Source organism: Ischnura elegans, chromosome 8, assembly GCF_921293095.1.
Source record: "Ischnura elegans chromosome 8, ioIscEleg1.1, whole genome shotgun sequence".
NCBI classification, from domain to species: Eukaryota; Metazoa; Arthropoda; class Insecta; order Odonata; family Coenagrionidae; genus Ischnura; species Ischnura elegans.
The window spans coordinates 91849857-91875102 of record NC_060253.1 but is presented as its reverse complement, the minus strand read 5'-3'; the positions used below and the strand labels follow the sequence as shown (position 1 = coordinate 91875102).

At 37.6% G+C, this 25246-nt stretch overlaps 1 protein-coding gene across 3 annotated transcripts; it reads left to right on the top strand.

The window, feature by feature from the left end:
• Positions 1 to 252: 252 nt before the first annotated feature.
• Positions 253 to 20093, top strand: LOC124163224 (short-chain-enoyl-CoA hydratase-like). 3 transcript variants are annotated; one of them, XR_006865736.1, is made up of 6 exons: positions 253 to 907; positions 3441 to 3585; positions 5547 to 5696; positions 7221 to 7378; positions 18243 to 18400; positions 19101 to 20093. XR_006865736.1 is itself a non-coding variant. In XM_046539972.1 (5 exons), exons 1-5 carry the CDS (start codon positions 530 to 532, stop codon positions 18321 to 18323), a joined length of 912 nt encoding a protein of 303 aa, XP_046395928.1. In that variant the 5' UTR covers positions 253 to 529; the 3' UTR covers positions 18324 to 18459. The 3 variants fall into 3 exon arrangements, 1 of the variants encoding a protein (XP_046395928.1); XR_006865735.1 differs by lacking the exon at positions 19101 to 20093 and adding an exon at positions 18682 to 19034; XM_046539972.1 differs by lacking the exon at positions 19101 to 20093 and having other exon boundaries at positions 18243 to 18459.
• Positions 20094 to 25246: the final 5153 nt, after the last annotated feature.

Genomic DNA, 25246 nt, shown 5'->3' with positions numbered 1-25246 from the left:
TAAAACTTACTTAAAATAATCTACAATAACTGAAAGTTGTAATGCATTTAAAATTGCCTCCGTGATCACAGCATTTAGAAGTTTTCGTGCTTGAATAGAAAATTTTATTAGTTCAAATTACTTCTTCAAGATAATTTTCTATTATTCTTTTAAAATGAAGCTTTCTGAATTATGATTTCGTATTATCGGCATCTCTTCCCCCGTATCGTGACATCCTGTTCGCGGCTACCGAATAGGAATAAGAATAACGAAATTACCTCTATCAGCTGTAATTGTGAATTTTGACCGGCCTTGTGCGTGGACTAGTGTTCGTCGGACAGTGTTTTTTCCCAACTTTTAAGTTTTTACTGGTTCAATGTTTTGTCTTCCGAAATCATTTCGAAGAAGTTCTTTGCTTTTATAATCATCGATATCAAGATAGCGTATCCCAATTGTTTACATCTTCAGATTTGCCTTGGTGCATGTGTGGTTTACTAGATTCAGAAGTCTTCTTCTTTGTGGGTATTCGGTGTGTCGCCTTCAAGCTACAATGTGCGTAGCTGCCTTAAAGAATTGTCTCTTTAAAAGTGAAATTTTGATGCGAATCTTTTCGCATAATTCATTTAAATTTCGCGATTGTCATGGTGCCAGCAGTGGTTCAATCATAGTGGAGAAACTGGGAGCAGTAACCACTGTTGGCATTAATCGGCCAGAAAAGAGGAATTGTATTGACATGAATACAGCTGAAAGACTGAACGACGCGATAGAGAACTTTGAAGCTGATAATGATTCATTGGTGGCAGTTTTGTATGGAAAGGGGGGAAATTTTTGTGCTGGATTTGATTTGCAGGAGTTGACAACCATCAGTGATGTGACAAAAATTCGCGAAGTCATCTCTCATGGTCCTCTTAAGGGATTGGGGCCAATGGTATGTTGGGAAGCAACGAAGACAAATTTCAACCAAAATCATTTCAATGATGGCGGTACCAAATATAATTTTTGCCATATTTTCTTCACGGTTTGGTCTACCGATATAACTATTGTTTTAATTGCTGATTGTTGATTTTTACTGGTTTGGTAGCATCATGGTAGTCGACGTTGATGACTTAAATACTTGACAAGTTCTGGAGAACCTTAAGCCAAGTTTGGGAAGTAGCCTCATTTCTTGTAGAGGCCGGATACAGTTATTAGTCACAGTATTTATTTCATGAACCTTTGCAAAGCTTCAGAAAGAGATGTAATGAAGACAAGGATAATCTAATTCTGACACCATGGTGGTATTTATAACTGAAAAAATTAAGAACTTACTTGGCAATACGAAGGATGAGACCTCTCCTTTACAGTAGTCAGGATTTTACCAGTTTAAATATAGTGTATGTGATTACTTGTATTGTAATCCCACTGTGAGGTTGAAGAAACACATGGAACTCAATAGAAAAGATTCCCTTGATCTGCATTTATTGGCATATTAATTCCCTTGAGGCATTTATTTGAATCAGGTTACCAAATCACTAATGTTGATCTCACATTATTGAAAACCATGGAAGACAAAAAATTAGATGCTTACACAAGCTTATAAATTCTCTTATATGGGCAGGGCTGGCTCAAGCAAAATACTTACCCAAGTAAACTGCTGTTTAGTCGCCCCCCTACTTGGGACCTGGGGGGTTTGGTGTGGAATAGTTCCCAATTAAACAGGGTTTTGGGCATTTGGTCGCCCCCCCCCCCTAGCCTCAACGCTGTGGGCAGTTGTCTGGGATGCTGGGCCTTAAGCCGGCCCTGTATCCGGGAATAAAACAGAACTGGTAAACCAAAAATCATAAACTGCTTGTAATTCCACACAGTTGAACCATGTAGCAAAACACAGATCAATAGTCACAAATCACCGAGTTACTGGAATGTTCCTCTTGCACTTTATCGAGAACGATTGAGAACTCCCCTTCAACTGATTGCTGACCTCAGCTCACCCTTCAAATATACGTGGCTCATCAATAATTGCTATAAGTCTGAATCTTTTGAACTTATTGAAATATGGAGTTCATTGGCATTTGGATTTCCTGTCTTTGGACTTCTCAAATCATAGGTAGATAGGTATTCTGCATTAGAAGGTAGGTTTGCCTAAAGCAAATCACTCCAGCGTATCACCCTTTTCAACTAAAAATTATCTCCTACTGCTTATAGCAACATTTATGGAGGTAATTTTTGGAAATTTCTAAGCATTACTCTTCATTCTGCATTTGAAACCCATTCTATTCCTAGTCTTCCCTCACTTACCAGTACTGTCTCCTAATGTCATCCGAAGTTTTCTCTCCACTCCATGTATACATATGCAGAATTTCATTGTTTTATCATATCTCAGTTCATTACACCTTCTATTTCAAAATCTCTAAACATATCTTTTCTATTCTCATTCTTCTTCCTAACCACCCACATTAAAATGGTTGAGGATTTTTGAATTTTTCCTCAATGACAGTCATCAGCTTTTTTCTAGTCCTAAGTTAATACTTTTAAATGGATTTGTTGTTGCTTTCTATCTTATGTGCTATGTTTTTTTTAAGCTTGTATGTTCTCTTCAAATGTGTATTCATATTTCTCCACTTGTTCATATTAGTGACTTTCCAATTTTATGTGTAGACTCAAATTCTTTGCTCATGAAGCTTTATGACACCAACTGACTTCGATACTCTCCTGATCAATCTTTTTGTGATTTTGCTCAATGTATTTACGAAACATTTCTGCAAACACCCAAACATTTCTTTATTAAACAGTGCAACCAGCCCACCTGCTTTCTCGTTCATATTACTTAACATTTACATCCTCTCTGAAACACTTGGAATTGCTGCAATGAGGTCAGGTCCGTGAACAGATTTTCAACCGGTTGTCTGTCCTTACAATTTGCAGCTCTTATGTTGAGAAAGTCAGCCTGAGATCACTCAATCAAATTCTTTTTCTGAATCCATGAAACGATTAAATATTTGCCGATTATATCCGTATCTCTTCTCTGCACCATCATGGGTTGACTTTCTCTCACTGAATCTGACCTGATTGTTGCCCGAGTACTCCTTTGCCTTTATCCAGATACTTGTTTATGTATGAATTATTCCCAGTTCTACTTTCGCTGCATGCATTATTAGCCTAATAGTACTGTAGTCTCCACTATTCTTAACTTACTTATTGTTTGGAATTATAATTAGAACAATCTTCACAAAATTCTGAGGCATGCATAATATTAAATTGACATTTTAAGTAATAAACGTTAAAGTGTCATTGTTTTCTTGGGAATTAGATTACGAGGGTGGATAATTGGGATCAAGCTCATGTTCTTGAATATGTATTTCAGTTAGATTAAATCAAAAATACAATGCTAATTTATTTCTAGCTTGGCCATGTCCATAAAATAACTTTGTATGGACAGTGTTTTCTCATTCTGTGTTATTATTTTTCATTGTGTGCTGTAGTAGGGCCCCACAAGAAAGATATTTAAGAAGCCAGTGATTGCAGCTATTAGTGGTTATGCTGTGGCAGGTGGTTTTGAGCTAGCCTTGGCATGCGATCTTCGTGTGGTTGAAGAAACTGCTGTAATGGGAGTGTTCAATCGAAGATTTGGTGAGGTATTTTATGAATGTGCTCTTTTATGTTGTTGGTTGATGATAAAAAGGACTATAGATAGCATTGTAATTACCATTTAATAATTATGATCTATACTTTCACTTTCCCCAGTTGTTTACTCCATGTTAGAAATTTTTTTCCTAATATTGCTGGAATATCACTTTTGGGAAATGGCTGCCGAACAGAAATTTATCACGTACAAAAGTATTTCTTTCCCCTAATTATCAGAAATTATGACAGCTGTTCAATTCATGGTTGCAATTTACTTAGAAGTGAATCACTTCTATCACTTCAAGGACTGATAGCATAATATTGATGATTTTCTTTCTCCATCTTATTATGTATTTTTTATTTATTTTAATGCTTGCATATATCTATTCTAGTATCAGCAAATAGCAAGGATACAATAAATATAATTACATTATCCTGGAGTGTGTGGATATCTATGTTATATTTTCATGCTTTTGCCTTTCATATATTTTCCTGAACTACATATGCTAATAAAGCAGCAAAAATGCCTCTTGAAGTTTAGCATATTTATTTCGAAATTATATTACAATGTCAAGGTTTAATTTAATTACACTTGGGAACAGCCTTGTCTTACATTGGAGACTTGTTTATGACTAACTTTTGGCCTCGGGATAAGAAAATAACCTCAGTTTTTATCTATCACATCAACTTTTTAAGCTACAGGATACCCTCTTTTTGTATCATATTTCATACAAAATTTGCATGTGAATCAATTTAAAGGGAAATATTATCTTATATACTGCCCATACAAAATGATTACTGATGAATGGTTTGGTGCTGATGAATGGATGGTTTACCTATGCGTTTGAATAGGGTAGTTTCATTCATCAAAGAAAACAAAAGGCATTGATTGCAATTCGTTACCCACCATTAGTATATTCTTTAATACAAATTATTTGTTTTTAGAAATCCCAGTTTAGACTGTTGTTAGTGATCAATTATAACCTCATTTGAAAAAGGCCAGATTGGCACCCATATGATGCTACTCCACGTGAGGTCACAGGGACCCAGATGCTTTATGAGTAGTCGGGAGTTTTTCATTGTCTGAGATTACCAATGTTTGCATGAGGCACAGAGCTCAGGGAAACATTTCTTAATAATCACCTATTAAAATTGCCTATGGTCGAAAAGTTTCCTTCGTTTGATAGGGTATTAATAAGCCAAGTGCTACCTGCTAGCAGCCTGCATCGAAGCGGCACTCATAGCCTTGCTTGAAGGTGGCCTCACATGGCAACTGCTGGGACTAGATTGACGTCACACTGGCTTTTCCCAGCATTCATACTTAGCCGTCGCGATTTTACGTGCTTGAAAATTTTCACCTTTCGTTTAATTGCGAAAAATAGATATCGTTGTTTAAAAATCTAAAAGCGTGAAATACGTATTCCAGAAGTATTAATCTTTCGATTTAGGAAATTAAAAAAAATAATAGGAAACCACCCAATTGGCAAGTAATTACCTATGTATATGTTTATGCAACCTGCTCAACAGTGAAGCTTTCCACAAAGCAAATTTTGGACTAAGTGCCTGCGTCTAACTATAGTATCTCCTGCATAACTAGACAATTACGCACCTGTCGCTAGCCTCCTACCTTACCAGTCACCCAGAAAAAGTTGCATAAGGTTAATGTCAGCCAATTGGAGAGCAATGAAGCATCTTGTGATAGGCACTTAATCAAGCTGAGAGTGGTTATAATCAAACAGAGTTTGGTGAGAAAAATTGACGTGGTTGAAGAAAACTAACTACAGTTTTGTAATCAGCATGCCTATTTTATGCTTAAGCAGCTCAAAAATTGAATTCAATAGAAAATGTGATAAAAAATTTTCCCCAGTGTTATCTATTGTGTGAACTTGTTAGATGTTTAGAGTTAGTGATTTTTTTCTGGGATGATGTTTTAATCTTCATTGTTACCTTTTTTCAACATATTTCAGGAGTGCCATTGGTTGATGGGGGAACCGTGAGACTGCCTGCCCTTATTGGTTTGTCCAGGGCGATGGATCTCATCCTTACAGGCAGACCAATTAATGCCAAAGAAGCTCTGGAGTGGGGACTTGCTAATAGATATGTTGCTGTTGGCACTGGTTAGATATATTCAAAGTTTTTCATACCCTTGAAGACATTAAAATATATAAAATGAACATCCTTTCATGTGAGCATTTCAGATATCCACTCCAATGCCTTGAGTTGAAGATAAAGTAAATCCTCACAGTCTGGAAACTCAGTATGCATCATCATCACTGGTCAACAATCCTAAGATTGGTTTGATGCTGCTCTCCACTCAATTTTCCTATCTGCTAATCTTTTCACACCTATCTGTCTTCTCTTTCACAACCTTCTTTGCCTGTTCCATATATTTTGTTCGAGGTCTTTCTTTTCTGTTCTTGCCATCCACTTGTCCCTCGACGATTGTCTTTATCAGGTCATCATGTCTCAAGATGTGGCCTATGAGGTTGTTCCGTATTCTAATTAAGGTTTTCCCAAGACTTCTCTTCTACTCTTCTTAGAACTTCCTCATTACTACCTCAGTTGATCCATTCGATCTTCATCATTCTTCTGTGGCACCACATTTCGAAGGCCTCTATCCTTGCTTCCTTCGCTGCTGTCATTGTCCATGCCTCACTTTGGTGTAGGAGGATCCTCCAACTGTAGGTTCTTATAAATTTTTTCTTTACTTCCTTATTTAAGTTTCCCGCTGTGAGCAGGTCTCCCTTTTGGTTGAATGCTCTCTTTGGTTGGGCTATTCTACTGATAAATTCTTTCTTGCTTCTCCCGTCGCTAGTTATCCTGCTTCCCAAATAACAGAATTCATCCACCTCTACCAGTTTTTGGTTCCCTATTTCAATGTTAGTCTTGAATTTTTCTCTTCTGATGCATACTAATATCTTGATTTTCTTTGTGTTAATTTTCAGCTGATATTTATCCATTACCATACCCGTTTTAACCAGAATATTTTTCAAATCCTTCTCTGTTTCTGCTATGATGGCTATGTCATCAGGAAATCTTAACATGCTTTTTTTTAACACATTTTTTCTCCACGGATATTCACTCCTCAGGCTTTTTCTGTGATTTCATTAATGGCTCATGGCCTATGTAATAAGGATCAAATTTATCTGAAGCAAAGGCTGATGGGAATTGTGGAATTTATCTTACAAATTTCCAATTTATTTCTTTTGTTAAGGAATAAGCATTGTTGGAAAAGTGGCATGTTTGCATAATTCAAATATTAGCTAAATTTTTATGTGACCCTCCTTTTTTGTGAAAATGTGGTATGCATTCAGCTTATGGAGAAATGGATTCCTGAAATCATTTGGACCCTTATTAATGTCCTTGTTTGTCATGATGCTCACCAAACACTTCTAGTCTTATATCATAAAATTTGTGAATGCTAAAATTTCCTTTTTGTGATTATCACATATCAGTCATTTTTAAAATTTTCTGTTTTGACTTTCCGTCTACCGCCACAAATAGGTGCCTTTCTACCGTGTTCATTTTTGGTTTGGAAGTTATAGTTAAAGGTGCCAATACTATTTTTGGCACTTATGTTTGATGGGATGATAGTTAATGATGGTTATGTAATCCTTTCTTATGACAATTCTTTCTTAAAGCTCTTGGCCAAGGTGTTAATCTAGCCAGGTCCTTGTCCAAGTTCCCCCAGCAGTGTCTGCTGGCAGACCGGGCTTCCGCGTATGAGGCTGCTCTGTCACCCAGCACAGCATTCCTTCAGGAGACAGCTGCTGCAATATCTAATCTTGAGCTAATGAAGGTATGCTACTGCTCCCTCTGGTTACATACACATTTCTTGCTTTCTGGTTTGATGTGTGCACCTCTGAATTAATCTTTGATTTCATCTCCTACCTGAATGTGAAATTATAGTCTTAGCCTGTTTGAAATCAGTAACTTTGTTCCCTTGTTCGTATGTATACACAGCAGATTCCCAATTATCCGGCTATGGTTTATCAATACATACTATGGATTATTTGTGCATGAGTTCGCACAACTTCGACGTTTTGTGCGATCTTTATTTTAAAAAATCTGATATAAAACCTCCATGTTATTTGCATTTTAATGTAAGGCTATTCTGGTCTTATTATTTCGATCAGAATCCCCTTAGTAAAATGGAATTATTTTATATATGTACACCCATGTCTCGTATAGCGCAATTTCGATTAGCGCAATTTTGATATAGCGCAAATTCGTTCCTCGGGGAAACATTGCAACGCAGTGTAGCCTAATCAAAAATTTTAAACGCTCTCGTGATAAAACGTGAACTTGCGCTAAGTACACACGTAATTTCTATCAATTTATGCATATTAATATTATTTCTTGCCTCAAATCTTCTTTTTTGTTTATATATTAATCGAAATTCATTGCTGTGCAATTGCCAAAAGTATTACTCGTCATTGGGTCCAGATAGCCGGCCTACCGAAGATTTATCTGGTCTCCTTAACAGAATGATAATAAATAATTTAGATCGTTAATTAAGCGTGGGGCTAGTGGAAATGAGTTTTTTTTTCAACAATACGGTTTGAGACGTATTTTTGCCGTCGTAGGTTACCGGGCGATTGACTTCCAGGTAGAGGGTCTACGCTAAAACCTTCAAGGTCATCGGTATTCACGGGGAGAAATGGAGCGGTGGCCGAGTTGCGCATGAATAGCATCAACACGTAAAAGGGTCCGCTACAGAGTCTCAAACACAATGGCTTCGTTCCCTCCCCGCAGTCGCAGGCCTTCTGCGTCTCAGGAATACAGTTCAGCAGTAGAAGGTGATTTAGATAGAGCCATACAGAGTAAAAACCAAGAGAATATGGCAAAAAATAGGAATGCGTGTAGAAAAATCAAGAATTTATCAAGAAAAACCATAAACCTATAAGAGGACTTGAGAGAGGTCAATTGCTTTGAAAATGGAGAGCGTCAAAGCGATATTGCGTGGAAGTTTAAACTCACGATGCCTTATTTTGAATAAAGACGAAGCTAAAATATCAGTGACCTCAGCTGCACCAACTTCAACCAAGCGGTCTACACATACGGAAAGTTCATGGTGAATCAGTACAAAAAGACGAGAGTGGTAATCGCTCCGAGACATTTAGTGAAAGCGGTTGGTTCCAGAATTTAAACGGCAAGCAGGTATTTTCAGTGCGGCGATATCAGGTGAATCTGCAAGTGTTGATAGCGCAGCCACCACAACATTTTCTGATGAACTCCAAGCTGTTATTGAAAGTGGCTCCTTTCCCCCTCAACTAGATCTAATGTTGACGAGAGGATATTCTTTTGGAAAAGAATGCATTCTCGTTCATTCATTTTCAGGGAAGGAAAACCTGGGTCAGGTTTCAAGGCATTAAAAGACTGTTTCACGTAGCTGCTAATGACTCGGAGGACTTCAAATTAAAATGATTTATCATTCATAAACTCCGCTAGCTATGAAATGGCATTTAAAGTAGCATTTTCCTGTCATTTCGATGAGCTACAAAAGGGCCTGGGTGACACAACAGTTGTTTTTAGACTAGTTTTAAAAATCGTCAACTGCCGGCAACGCATTACGATCCCCTGAGATAGCAGATGTTAGCCCACCTGCACGACAGGATGGAATTTCGAAAGCACGTAAGAATTTTTTTTAACGTGAATAAAAGTCTTTGAATGCGTGAATACTATCTTTAAAGATGTTTTAACACTAGAATGCCGAAGGGTGTCATTTTGACACCCTACGCGTACATTTTTTACGGAGCTGGCCCTTAGAGAGTGTTTTAGAAAAAAATCTTTCGTGACTTTTATTCATATTTAGATCTTAACAAAATGACATAAAAGGGATACCCCCCATAATTTTTATCGTCTCAAAAATTCAAATTTACCTTGAATGCCGGAGGGTGTCATTTTGACACCCAGTATATCATATCATTTCTTTCTTCGGTTTAGGTGTCTCGTGGGATGCGGCTTGATAATTATTTCTCAAATTAGTATAGTGTATTACATTATCTTCATGTGTAGAACCTTTAGGTATAGTATAGTATATTTTAGTATAGTATATTACCTTCATGATTGTTTGTTCTACATAATTTCAATGAGCATCGGCTGTATAATAATTTTTTCAAAAGTTTAGTAGCTCGTAAGGTAAGTATTTTCGCTGCCTTTTGCAAATGTTTTGCCTCGAAACCAGCTAGTTTTTTTTTACTGCGGTGACAGTTATTTGCCCTGAAACATTGCAGTGAAGTGACGCGCGCGACAATGCAATTAGCTGCTGCCGAGCCTCTGTGCTCGGCTGCCTGGCTCGTGCGCGTGTTTGGCGGACTGGGTCGCTTGTGTGTCGCGACCTGCTGCTTGACTTGCTTCGGCAGTTCTGTCTTGATAATGGCACTGCATAGACGTGTTACGACGGAGCAAAGTATCACAATACTAAACGATATTTCTGGAGACGTGTCGGAGAAAGGGTCTGATGCAGATGTTGAGTCGGACAACGATTGGGTTGCACAGGAGGTGCAATTTAGATCATCCAAAAATGATTAAAATAGTGAGCACGGTCAGTTTCAATGTTTTTTATATTACAGTTTAGTAATTTAATCACGAAAGATACACATATTTATTTTACAATACGCATATACACATAATTGAGTTACTGGATCTGCACTGGTTATCGGACAGAAAAGAAATTGTGCGTGGTCGTGACAAGGTGTGCCGACGTGGAAGGGGCGCTGGGTAGACTTCAAGGCGACGTCAACTCCTTGCTCAAGATCCTAAGAAGGAGATGGCCATGCTGAGGAATCATAACCTGGGCCTAACATAACCATTGACGAACAGCTGTTTCTAAGCAAAGCTAGATGACCATTCAAGCAATTCATGGCACCAAAGCCTGATGAGTATGGGCATAAATACTAGTTTGCAGTATATAAAGACAGTATGTATTTGGTAAACTGATTCCATTAATTTCCAGATTGACCAGAGGCGTCAAGGACAGCTCTCATCAATCTGACGATCGCGTTTCAGATCATGTTGTATTGAAACGTGTGCAATCCTACATGAGCAAGGGCAGGAATGTAACCACTGGCATTTGTTTCACATCACTTTTGCTAGCTCTACTCGAAACAAAAGGGTATTTGCCTTTCGGGAACCGTAAATAAGGGAAGAAAGGAAATACCTGGTGAAATAAAAGCTTCTCGGGCTGTAATCAACTAAATTGAACAAAAATGGTGACGTAACACTTACTGCTCATCAGGGCAAACAGAAAAAAATGTGTTCTTGTTCTATGATCTCTTCGCGCTCATATTGACATTAGTAACAACTCTAACAAATCGCCCGAAACTGTAAGGTGTTGTAATGAGATAAACTCTGAAGTAGATATTATTGATCATATGGGGCGGAAATATTTGGTCAGAACTAGAACCAGGCTTGTTTTTTCTTTCCAGAATACTTTTGACTTGGTCACTATAATGACGTAACCTGGATAATATATATAAGGAAATAACTACACAAAAGATGTCCCGAATTATTTTTACAAAATTTATCAGAATAGCTTGCTTTTCCTTACATTGCGTCAATGAATATCTAGCAACCAAATCCAGAACTGACTTGGGATTGTCAAGTATAGATAAAATGCAATGAAAACAGAACTGTTGCTTTTTGTAAGCTTAGTGAAAAGTCAGTAAACCTACTGCCAAAACAGACCAAAAGTGCCAGAATGTAGAGACTCTACTATATAGATGAAGCTTTTTGTAAGTGTGTATGAAAAAGTATTCGATTTCTTTTTGGGTTCATACGAAGTTTTTGTATTTTATTTTTAAAAATTTCCTACTTTTGTAGCCGCAATGGTTTTATTTTAATTTTCGTCTTTTGAAGCACACTTCTACATTCTATGACGAAAAATTGATGAAAAAAGTTAACAATTATAATAAAAAGAAAAGCAATCCTGTCATATTCATTTTAATTGTTTTATGCACATAAAATTTAACCAATTACAGTGAACAATATATACTTATAAAAGAGTATTCAATGATTATATGTAGGTATTATTGCACTTTCATGCGTCCTCCGACGTTTCAGCGCAATCTTTTCGATGGATGCAGCATTCCAGGAAAGTATTTTTTTGTAAAAAATTTTTTACTTCAATGGTGCTCCATTAAAACATTAAGTTTTTTTTTAATATTAGGGCACAATCAGTATCAAACAAAAGTTGGCACTATCGACTCCGAAATAAAACTAATCTGCTACGTAACATGCATATAAAAACATGGGTGTCAAAATGACACCCTCCCGGCATTCTAGGGGAAACAAATTTCCCGGCATTCTAGTTTTAAACTATGAATATTTATAGAAATAATGTTTTCTAAGGCTTTTTATGTGAATATAGATGTTTTAGAGGAAATTCAATACCAAAGACCTATGCTACCAGGAACGCATCCCTATCTTCCCTATGTTAAAACGCTCTCGTATAACGCAAATTCGTATAGCGCAAAGACCCCAAGGAACGCATCCCTTGCGCTATACGAGACATGGGTGTACTTACTGACGAGGAATGTTTCAAGTTTACTTGTACATCTGCTCTAGCATTGCAGACCATGATCGGTGGTGAGAAAAAAATCTTTTGATTAATTTTAGAAGATTCTTCAATGGTAAACGAATCGTAAATTAAGAGAAATGTTATCTGCAATCTTTAATTGAATATTTTATACCGCGAATGTGGAAGTATTGCCATGGCCTTGCATGCGGTTGAATACGGCCCAAGGGAACTGGAGATTTTGTCGCCTTCGGGCATGTTACGCTGTGACTAGACAAGGTTAAACTAGAGAGGAAGGGAATAGTAGAAGGGAAGGCAACAGGTGACGTGGAAGTGGAGATAGCATGAGTCATAGCCAGGCACTCGCCAGCGTAGATAATTTGCCATAAGTCCTGGTTTCCTATATCCTTGCTGTGCGATGGCGTGATCGCTCCTGTTGACTTCATGGGAGTTATGTGCTCCTTTTTGTCAACCATCAAGGTGCACAATCGATCGCGCCCAGTGATCACGGATCAGCAGTTGCATTCCGGGCAGCTTGTACTAGATGCGACTACGTTATGATTCCGGAAAGCAATCTAAAATAACCGATAACATGTGTAAATTAAGGATGGATGGATCCAGGATTTTTTCTGATTCAGATCGGATCCTTGATTTTCAGAGCATCCTGGATCTCTCAGTTCGGATATTTTCGGATCCAAATGCATTTTCAAATTCCTGGTGCTGAGATTCCCCCGATGATTGTTCAATCTCTTGGGAAGAGTCACAATATGTGCCAGTCGTATTTTGCCTTTTTTATTTTCCACGGCTGAAATTCTCCTAGGTAACCTCTGCGAGAGCTTTCAAACAAAACGGTTCATGAATCGCATGCGACAGTGCATTCGAAGATAGAATCGGAACTCTTTCCACCCTTATTGCACTGTTGCATTCTCTGAAGCTATTATTTAAAATTTTGGATCCAGATCCGATGTCTTCCCCAACTTTGGATCCGATGTATCTGATGAAGGGCAATATCTGCTGTTATTTGGATCCTAGGCATCCGATCCGACCATCCCTCGCGTAAATAATAATGAATTGTTTGATTTACGTAAATTTTGAAAATTACAAGAAATGAAAGTGTAAGTTTGATTTATTTGTGTTTTCCGATAATTCCTGCCGCCTCTCGCCATCATTAGCCTGGATAATCTGGAGTATGCTGTGTATGCATGGCCTGCTATCTTATACATATGTATCTACTTAAGCAACTGAAGATGGCATAATTTTCGAATTGAGGAAAAAAGTAAATTGAATGGATGAGGCAGATACTTTGTGGAGATCCATTATGAGATATGAAGTGAAACAGTGGCACAGCGAGGGGGGGGGGGTTTTGGGGGATAAAACCCCCCCCCAGAGCTCAGAGAATTTTTAAAGTTTAATCCATTTTACTTAATTGGACTAATATTACTTCTAGAATAATGTAAGGATTATAAAAATATCCCTCAGAAGGCCGTAAAACTTACCATTTTGAACCATATATCTTAAATTTTTCCTGGGGGAGGGCCCCCACACCTCCCGCTTCCCCTGGTGGGTATTCCATACCCCCTAATTCCCCAGTATTAGTTGTGCCTAAAACCCCCCCTAGCCTCAATTCCTAGCTGCGCCCCTGTAGTGAAACACTTGCACTTCCCTCATAAAATTTTATCAAACTACCGTCGACATGTTTCGCTGCACTGCAATATTATCAAGATGAAACCAAGAAATTAACTTAACCAATATAAATAAAAAATTGAACACTTCCAAACAAATGAGAAGGTGGGGGTGGAAGGAGGGAGGGTTGGGAATTTTAAACTGACCGTTGGTCTGGGTAGAGGTATGGTGACTGTTTTTAGGTGCTCGTAGGGTATTTTTCCCCATTGGCTGAGGGAGTTCAAGGAGTGAAGAATGGAAGGGAAAAACATAGTCATTAGTAATACAGTAAACTCTTGATTTTACGAAGTCAGTGGGACCGGAAAATTGGCACTTCGTAAAATCGAGTTTCGTAAATTCAAACCTGTTTCATAAGTCACGAAAAAATGTTCGCTTTTGTTTCTTCCGCCGTTTTTTGTCTTTAGTGGTCTTATTTAAATGTTTTCGGTGGTTATTCTCGGTATAATTCATAGAAAAGGCTTTTTGCTATCGATTTATGATGTGAAAAATCGTTAAATAATTATACCACCATAAAATTCCCATTTCTTGTTCATACTTCAACATCAACGATCGCTAAAGAAATTCCCGACCAGTTTAGAAAACGTTATGAAATAATGAATTGCAATGTTTATTAACAAGTTTGCAAGAATTAACAGTTATAAATTTGTGGTTAGGAGCCAATAGCTACTATTAAGTATGCAAAAGATAGATATTTGTTTCTGACACCCACGGAATTTTAGCGGCAGCCGGCCTAACCACCATTTATGTCGCCCTCTATCGCTCAGTGACGAGAAAAAAAGGAAAACAAGGGTCTTAGCCTGTTTCCAAAATAACCTTCGTAAGTTAATATTTCGAGTTACTTCGTATTTTCAGCAGAATGTGCTCTATTTTCACTGAGATTCAATTACGATCATAAATAACGTAGGATGTGATTATCTTCTGGCGAATATTTGAAGTAAATTCTGTTTGAGTTCTCCGTCCGACTACTGTGTTCCATCATCTTCGCAGACGTTGCCATAAAAGACTTAATTCTTCATCAGGACTGTATTCTTCATACCGGGTGTGAGGTGACCTGTTCATATAGTATGTTTCTCTCCTTTTATGCCGACAGGAGCAAGGTTCCAACCGGAAAACGACAGGAGAAACATCTTACAGTATCGGAGAAATATAGATAGAAACGTTATTATCCACATTGATTGTTTTCCTACAAGAGACATTTTATCATTTCTCAACGTGGTTAAGTATTGGTTCGCTAGCGTGAATTCCCAAAAAATGACACGCAAAAACCTGTACCGTCACCTCATTTAATTTTCGTGTTCCTTTCTCCGCCGTATTGAAAGTTAGGCAAAGGATCATTGACATAGAGAAAAGATTTTCTTAGTTTTAGCACTAAAAAATAGTCGCGCCATAATCGTAAATAAATATAGTGTGGAAAGAGCAAAGAAATTAATTTCAATTGAAAAGTCAGCTGAGAAGAAGAGAGACAATTATAAGCGCGGCACCATTTTCCCGATAGTGGAAGATACTTCTTCCGCCTCTCTCCGGTTAATAACTTCCCCCCGTTGCAGGTAAAGATGAACCATTCCACAATTGGGGAACGTTCCCAGTGGGTGGGGTGAATAAGAGTGGGATGGGGATTGCCTGAGGGAAGAAGTGTGGTCAGCACAAGGACTGGTGAAGGGGGCAGGACAAAGAAGGGTGGGGAAATGGCCTTCAGCTCTGCCTCAGTCTACATTTGGGGGCCGTATTTTTTTGCGACGCACACAAGCTCAGTCTCCTTAGGGAGGGAGTGAATGGGAAATGCTGGGGAAGGAGGGGTTTGGGATGCGTAAGGTGGGTGTCAGCAAGATCAGCCAAAGGCGGCAGGAGGGAAGGGACGGCTTTGGAAAGACAGAACCCCAGCATGGGAGAACGGGGAAGCACGTGAGAAGAAAGTTCATGGTTAGACTTGGAAGTGCGTCTTCATTACGAGAAGCCTGAAATATAAATTGGCGGTAAATAGAGCCCAGTACTTAAGATATTTAAGTTTTTCATTCACAAAGGCCAATATATACACGAAAAGATATTATGGCGCGGATTGCATGTATCAACGTCCATTTCGGGATGTTATTAATTTCTGTTCCCATTTATAAAAGTAGCAAATAGATTTGAAAGAATGATAATCATGAATAAAAATATCTAAATCGATATCCAAACGCACATGAGCAAAATAGATGAATGTATACATACCGATCCATCGCAAGTAATACCGCTCAAGCTTCTTCCGGTATAGGACTTTAAAATCCTGGATAATGCCTCGGTCCAAGGGCTGGGACTTGCTAGTCGAGTTCGGGGGTAAAAAGAGGACTCGAACATTAGCCAATTTTAGATCTTCCACGTATTTATGAACGGTGGCATTATCCATTATTAAAACAATTTTGCTGTTCTCTCCAGCAATTTTTCTCTGTAGACGTATAACCGTTTGCTGGAAAATTTCTCGGGTCATCCAGCTGTTTTTATTTGCATGGTAAAAAACGGAGAGGGCTTCCAATTTTACATGTTTTAAGCACCGTGGCCTTTCAAATTTCCCAATGACAACGGGCTTATTTTGTCCGTGCCCGTTTGGTTGATGCACAGCCCCCCAGTAACACCCACTTTACTCTTTTTCCCCCCATGGCACCTTTGCCCTTTGAAACCCAGGGTTGCGTCAGGTAATGCATTAAAAAATAGCCCAGTTTCAGGGGCCAGCGAGGGTGAGCTCGTCGAGGAAAGGGTCCCGGATTAGGGCCCCTTCGAAGTGCTTCGGCAAAAAGTAGTCAAGTAGTCTTGGAAGTACGTTCACAGCAGTGCAAAGGGTTAATTAGGGGTGTACGAAATACTCCGCGCGACCTTCCTGACATGTTAAACTACGAATTATTGTCGATGCTATGTTTACGAACAGGCACGTAAATAGGGGCATAATGTCAGCCGCGATATTTTAACTTAACTCCTACTCCCCCTAAATTCCCACAGTGAGGTTTTTGGCGACCCATTTCTCTCCAAAGTTGCATTATCATTTACGATTTCGCACTTTTGATGGACCACAGTTGGAAGCGCTGATTTTTTAGCTACCTACGCCGGCGTAACTAGTTTTTTTGACAAATTTTTTGCCATAGTTCGTATAAACGAATGCCATTTGCTCCTAGGGACCGAGCCGAGGTTCGTAAATTCAAAAAATTTCGTATAATCGAAAACTTCGTAAAATCCTGCTTCGTAAAATCAAGAGTTTACTGTAATGTATTTCCTTTGAGTAATGGGGTTATGCATTTTTGCGTGGTTCAACCTTATTCACAAGTTTAATTCAGCACAATTATTTTCATATCAACTGGCACTTTAACTTCTGTAGCATACACATTTCTCTTTGGGTAAAACTTATTTGAAATTTACATAATAAAGCAATATTAATTTGAATTACATATGTCTCAAATTCTTCTACCACCTGTTTTTTAAGGTTCTTTGCTGTCATTGTCATCCGGATGGGAAAGCTAAAATTATTATCTGGCATTGTTTTTCTAAACTCATGTATGTCTCATTGTGGTGAAAATACAGTGTTTATGCATTATAAAGTATAAAAAAATTTATAATTCCATCTAAATTTTATACTGTACGACCTCTTCAAACGGTAAATTCTCCATCTTTGATGCAAATGTACCAGATAATGATGTGGGACATTGAAACCTAGGTCATACAGTATTAAATTATGTGGAATTATAAATTTTATACATTTCATTATGTTAAGTCTATTTCCTGTAGTTACACCCTAGACAAAAAATTTTATCAAGTGTTCAAACAGCATTCTCCGTGATTAGCCTTTGCATCCAAATCTATAAAGGATTTTAACCTGCCACTACATATTTTGAAGGGTGCAAATTTAATGTGAATCAGTTGATTACTAGAAATGGCAGAGGCAAGTATGTATGTGTAGTGTGGACCTTTATGGATGTCAATATTCATAGATATTTTGCATAGATAAAGACATTTTCTTTCACTTCATTATGTAATTTTGGCTTGTAACTAGGGCATACAGTTTACTGTCTAAGTAAACAGGTGCTTTAGCTTAAAACTTTATGTATGAATTCCTGTGCTGTGAAAAACTATGATTTTTAAGCGAAATATCATGGCTTTATTAAGTGGATCATGGGAAAAGTGCAAAACTTGAAAGCAAGGCTTTCAGCCTACATTCCATGGTGACAATTAGCTTTCGAAGTACTTATGTAATTATTAGTTAGTCAATCATAATTGAGAGGACATTAGAGGAATTGATTGATTGCTAAACAGAGGAATACCCAGAAAAACCCATTTCCTTTCTGTTGTACTCCAAGCTGGGGCCTATTTTTCCCTTCTCTTATGCCATTTGAATTTTTCTTTCTAAGTTGAAGCAAGCATATGTTGGCATTCTTTGTTTTAAGGAGAGCTAGCAATAGTTTTTAATTTACCAATAACAGCAATAATTGATTCATTACAGGAGGCTGTGGATGGGGCAACCAGATTTTCCAGTGAAGGAACAGGCAAACATGGAAAATTCAACCTCGAAGGAAATAAATAAAGTAATTTAGCTTCTCCATGGAATATTTCATGATAGAAACTCACACAAAGGAGATGTTTGAGGTGGATTGTAATGAAGTACGTATGAAACACTTTCAAAGTCACAAATGTTGTAAATGTATGAGTTTTGGTTTTCACTAGTGATTTCATTTGCAATTCATATATCATTGCCATCATCATTCTAATCCATATCCTATCATCCCATTTCTTTTTCTGAATATTTCCTGGGTTTTACCTTTTAGGAGAATAAATGTTTGGAAACATAGACTGTTTACCCACCTTATATGGGAATAAATCTAGTATTGCCGATTGTCGTTGTTAGTGCTGCGGGTTGAAAGGATTTATGTACTGTGTTTCAGAAATAAAAAGTGGGGCATTGCTCAGGGAGATGGAGAAAGAAGTTTGATTACAGTTAACTCTTGTTATTACGAAGTTCACAGGGCTTAAAAACCGGAGTTTCATAATTACAAACTTCGTAAGAGCGTATCTTTAAGGAATCATCACAAAAAACTTACCTTGTCTAAATTCGTTGTCTCCTCAATCTTCTGTACTTATAGTTGTGCTGCGGTATAGCTTCAGAGTCATATGTATGATAACGTGATGTGAGAAAACCCGTCTTTGCAAGCCACTTAACGTTATGTTTAACTGATGGTATGATTGTTGATGTAATGTCTGTTAAGCTTCTGACAATTATGATAAAATTTAAAACATATTTTTGATGATAACTATGACATATGTAGTTTACTAAAGAAAATTGATGTATTTGTTTTGAATGGAGGGTTCCAAGACATTGGTCAACAGCTGGAAGAGGATGATTATTGTGTGCCTGCATCGAAAGGAAAACACGACCAATTAACTGCTGCCGAGTCTAATGCATCCTGCTGCTTGACTCTGATCCGTTTTGTTAATGAAACAGTACATGGCATTATCAGGCAGATAAACTATTACATCATCAGCTTGATTTTAAAGTTTCAATTTTTTGTAAAATTGCTTTTCTTTCGATAAATTACTTTTGCAAAAGGATATTATACCAAACTTTAGCATCTGAAGAAGCCTTGAAGAAGATATTTTCTCAAAATATTAAAGAGAATAGCTTGGGTGCTCAGGTGGAATTGGGAAGATGGTCTTGGAAGCAATCACTGTGTCAGATATTAACAGGCAATGAAGTTCTGGATTTTCCAGAATTTACAGAACATGACCTTAAGATTTTCCACCGGCACATACCTATTACAACAAGCGGTTTCTTATTTAGCTGAGCTAATAACAGAGGACAATTTCACACTGCAATATTTGAAGTTAAAGGCTAGTATTGTATAAATCCAGGTCTGATATTGCTATACCTAGGTATTTCTAGCAAATCCTATAACTGTTGTGTAGATTACACACCCAATGTAAAGGATATATGTAACCATATTAAAAGCCATTTTTGTGAATGTGCGAATGGTATGTGAACTATTGGCTGCAAATATGATTATAGACAATAATCATTATTATTCTTACTGTGATAGGCATTGTCATTGTTAATATTTATTCTCAATCAATGATATTACAAACTGATCACAACTGATTACAAATTGTTGCTCTAAATAATCAAATCAAATATCCTCGAGGAATATGTTGGTGAAAATGATGTAGAGCAGGTGTTTGTGTTTTTGATCGTGTTCTACCATTTTTAAAAACCTGAAAAAAATTAGGATTATACTTCGATGTAGGGGTAACGATATAAATTTTATATTGTTACCCCTACATCAAAGTAAGTACATACATACATTATCTATTGTACCCTAAAATTTTAATTAAATATTGAACATTTCAAACTTACGTAAAATCTTGGTTTTTGGTCAAATAATTTTGAAAATAAATCAAGGTGGTGGAATGTAATTGAATGTACATTTTAAAATGAAGAAAAGATTTTTACAAAAATAAAAATTGGAGATATGGTAAAAAAAAAAAACTAAAAATCATGTCTCAATTGTTTGGGTTAATTTCAAATGCTATAGCCTGAAACTTTGGGGAAACTCATAATTTTTATACAATTTTTGTGCATATTTTTTATTTTTCAAAATATCTTGAGGCACTTATCACCATCTTTATATTCTAGATACAAAATATCTTGAGGCACTTATCACCATCTTTATATTCTAGACTCTTTATGTGGTCACCCTCACAAAGTTACTTTTCCCAAAGTTCTTTTAATGTGTCAGGTTATAGCTGGGTCACTGACTACTGTTTTAGTAAAAATATTTTCACAATTTATTAATAGTGGAGAACATTTTTTTGTCTCTGAATACATATCTTTTTATTTTGCTAAAATCTTTATAAGTATTTTCTGGTACCAAACCCAATGTAAAAATAAGAACACCCCATAAAACCTTGATTAGGTATTTTACACTAGACTTCTATTTGCATCCTCAAGCCAAGCCTGTCACGTTTTATCTTGATGACATTTCTTCGGCCTTCTTTAGCTGCAACCTGTGGTCCATTACTAAAATTTTTCTGTCTCTTTTCCTCTGATTTCTTGTTCACATTCCCTCCTATTTTTTTTTCTCCACAGCCTCGTGAAATGCATTGATGTTGATTCTCCTTCAATTTTTCAACTTGCCAAATGTTGTCACTGCCTTCGTCAGTTTTTTTAAATTTGAGGTGGTATTTCCTCATCACTAAGTTATGCTCACTGCCAATATCTGCTATGGGGTAGCTTTTGCAGTCCTTCACCTGGTTCTTATCTGTTTCTTCACTCTTAATGATCAAGAATCTTTTGAGGTCTCCTGGCATTTTCAACATGTATCCTCTTAGTATGGGACTTTCGAGTAATGTGTTGGTACTCCTTGATTTTTGGGATAGTGAATTTTTTGCCTTTTTAAGTATAATTTCAGTTTTCATGAGATTTTTAGGGTATTTGTCTGTTATAACAATTTTTTTTGCAATTGGGTACGGTCTATGTAGAATATTTTGCTTTTTTTTAAATTTCAAACCATTAATTAGTATTGATTTCACCAAATCTGAGGTATTTGTTGAAACGACGGATTAAAATGCTGAATTCTCATTGCTGTCACATTCATCTTAAATTTCTCCATGAAATGAGGTGGCAGAACTATTGGTACATATTCTATTTTCACCCTGTTAACTACTCAAAGCTGAAAAGAATACTCTGAGAAATAAGTCGGCACTCATTCTGAATGTTTAGGAGCAGACGCATCCAGTAAATAACTCAGCAGCTAATACTGTTGTGCTCTGAGAGCTCACTCCCTGCATCGACTAGCATCAGAGCAAGGTGGCATATATTGAATGAAATGTTTTCATGTTTTGCTCTCATTCAATGTATATACAGTTTTTGAAGTTCTAGGGAGCCCTTCATATATTCAAACTCAATGTTTTTAAGATTGTTACTGTGCACTTCACTTTTTGTGGCTTCCTTTCCAGTCATCTGTCCCTGTGCCAGTGATTGTTTCAGGCCAATTTCTTGGTAATTTTGCAATCTAGAAGTTTGGACATGGGTTTCAAGGGAAATTCTGGACATGAAGAGTGAGTTTTTACCTCTAGGAATGCCAAAAATTGTTAGCATATGCACCAGTTGACTTGTGTGCTAGGGAAAGTTTTTTGTGTTTGATTGAAATAAATTTCTTCAACAGTTGGATAGACCGGATTCGTAATTGTTGTTTTCTGCCAGAAACACCTAGCCAAAGTTGTAAACACAGGCAAAAGAGATTCCCAAGGAGTTGGACCATCCACCCAGCAGATTTCATTTCACTCTTTATAAAAATAAAAAACACAAACTGTTAGGGCTGCAGTTAAACTACAATATTAAATAGACATTTAATAAGGTCAATGTACCACTTGAAAATATAGTAAACCATGTATTTAGAGGCTTTCTCAAATATTTGTGATCAATTACAGTAGACTCGTTATTACGAAGTTCACGGGGCCGAAAAATTGGAGGTTCGTAATAACGAAGTTCGTAAGAACGTTTCTTTAAAGAATCGTCGAAAGAAATAGTGTATTATAAACGCTATTAAATTACGCGGAAATATATAAAAACAAGAAAATTCGTTTCAGTTTTTCAACAGAAGACTGCGCCATGACGCAATCGATGGTTGATATCTTCCCGAACACATTAACTCCGATGTTCAAACCAGATGCGTCCCAAGACCTTGTTCCAAGGTTGATAAAATTACAGTCCGGCCACCGAGAGTTGTCTAGTAACAGACAATGGGCTGGGTAGGGGGTATGGGAGCCAGGTAAGAAAGGGAAACGCTCGCTAAGTGTTCCATGAAGAAAATAACCGGAAGGGACGACGAGCGTGAAGGACCTAGAGGGATAATTACTTGTTCTATTGTTTCGAAGAATGGGCTTATTTTGGTTGGTCAGGCTTATTTCGGTGCTCGAATGTGCATTTGACAACGTTGTATGACTAGACGAGGGTGTGAGGTGCGTTTGGGGGACAGCGATTGGCTTTAAACCGTGCTGACGCAGGATTATCCACCCCTCCTATTGTGCCGTAATCGGACACCCCTCGCCAGCCGGACTGCATGTAAGTTATCAAGGAGTACGGTTATCCTGCGGGATGCAACACTGCATTACACGTATGCGCTAACTCACGATTGTGGCGACCTGATCCATCGGGGCCTGCGATGCATCCGGAGCCGAAAAAATGTCTCCCCGCGGTAACGAAGAACGGGCGAAACGCTGAACAGTTCCTAAATTCACACCAGATTCAATGATACTTTATTCAGATGGTGATTACAGTGAGAGTTTCACAGCGCCAAACCGCGTAGTATCGGCCAAATCCAAAGGCGCCAAATTTGAAATTTGAAAGTTTTGAATGCTCGTATCTCTGAAAATTCGTACATCGAAATTGCATAGGAAGAGGATTGACTGTACATCCAATTTACTAACGGTTATGAGTGGGTCACCACGACTTCACAGTAATGAAGGCTGTTATATGATGTAACGCGTAAACTGAATAAAGAACCATAATTGACGCTCTTAGGCACAGTGCACGAGAATAACTTTAACGTGGCGCGATTATTAAAACTTAAGTGCATTCAATATCCACCTAAATGCCGTGATTTGTGCGTCTAACTTCGTAATAAAGTTCATATTGTAACCGCCGGGACCGGGACTTAGATTCGTAATTTCGTAAAAACGAAAAATTCGTAATAACGTTTCTTTTCCTATGGCTTGGATAGGCCTTTTCGACGGGACCAACGATTTGCTTCGTAATAACGAGAACTTCGTAACAACGTTGTTCGTATTAACGAGAGTCTACTGTAGAGGTCAGCCATTATTTTTCATATTAGAGAAAAATTATGTACACGAAGGGTATCGTATAGGTAAGTGAATTGCTTGTTTGCTGATCAAGATGTGACAGTTTCAAGTCCCAGGGGAGCCTTCAGGCACAAAAAATCAAAATCCTTGAAGGACATGAGATTTACTACGGAAAGGAACTAGTGATGGATGGATTCAGGATTTTTTTCGGACGTGGATCTTGATTGGATACTTGATTTGAGGTGTCATATCTTCTGAAAATTCTCAGGTCCAAATGCATTTTCATTGGCCTGCTATATATTGAAGTAATTATTCAAGTTTCTTCTGCGTATATATAATCAAAGGAATGCTATTCAGATTTTCATACACATTTTATTATGTTTACTGATTAAAAATCATTTTTATAAGCTTTCAAGTTTTTTTTTTTTTAAACCACTAAAATCTTTACATGCTCAGGATCTAAACTGTCATGCTTGCATTTGGAAATGAAAATAGGTTTCAATCTTAGGATAAGCCAATGACTGAATTTTAATTTTCCTCACATACTTTTCCCCCAAATTTTGTCACTTTCTCATCGCATACTTCTGTTTCACCAACAAATGTTATAGTTTTGGTGAGGTGGATTTTTCACTTTCTCGCGATAGTTTCACATCACAGTGCACACACATGGTTCCTTATGTGTCAATAAAAATGTTTCTACACAGTGAAAGAAATTAAATCTGTGTATCATTAAAGTAAATGAAATTGGGGCTGCGCAATCTGCAAAAAAATTATCAATGTTTAGAACAACAATAATGTCACTTATGACGAGTTGCAGGGAACAGAATGGGGCCACTCAGCAAGAGGAAGGGCTGGGCAACAGAAGTGTGTAAAGGATAAGTGGAGGGGAAGGAGTGCACTTCCTCCGTATTTTGGGCAATGAGGCTACAAATGAGGGAGTCAAGGATGAACATGTCAGATCTTGCTATTTTGCGACGTCATTGCCTTGAAAGCGAAGCCGGGCGAGCTATTTGATATATGTACACAGTTGGCGTTTCCAGGCCGTATCTTCTTGATTGATGATGCTGATGTCCTGCTTGTATCTTTGAAAATTTTGATGTTTGGACAATTTTGAATATTGGTATTGCCTTGTTGTACTAAAATACTTTTTTCAGTCAATTAGAGTTAAAAATACCTAATTATGTAAGAAATGCGACGTGTTTGGTCTCATTCTTTTTTGAATCTCGTGCATGTCATCATGTGACGTGCATGACATGGTTATTATCCTATGTTGTTAAGATTCTTCCAATGTGGTTGTTCATTCCCTTGGGAAGAGTAACACTGCGTGCCTGTCATATTTTGCCTTAAAATTTTCCACGGCTGAAATTTTGTTACTTACACAACTCCTACGAGAGCTTTTAAGCAAAGTAATTTGTGATTAGGACAAGCATAGCAGTGCAACAGCACATGCGAAGAGAGGATCGGGTCTCTTTCCACTCCCTTCATGGGATGCTGCATTGACTGAAGCTTAAATTTAATATTTCGGATCCAGATCTCATGGGTTCTGCAAATTTGGATCGGAAATATCCGTTGAAGAGAACTATCCACGGACATTTGGATCCAAGGTATCTGATCCCACCATCTCTAAAAGGAACAGACTACAAACCCTGAATATGT

Coding starts and splice junctions, on each gene's coding strand:
- LOC124163224 (XM_046539972.1), top strand. CDS start 530: ATGTGCGTAGCTGCCTTAAAGAATTGTCTCTTTAAAAGTGAAATTTTG. Junction 908..3,440: donor TTAAGGGATTGGGGCCAATG/GTATGTTGGGAA, acceptor GTGCTGTAGTAG/GGCCCCACAAGAAAGATATT. Junction 5,697..7,220: donor ATATGTTGCTGTTGGCACTG/GTTAGATATATT, acceptor TCTTTCTTAAAG/CTCTTGGCCAAGGTGTTAAT.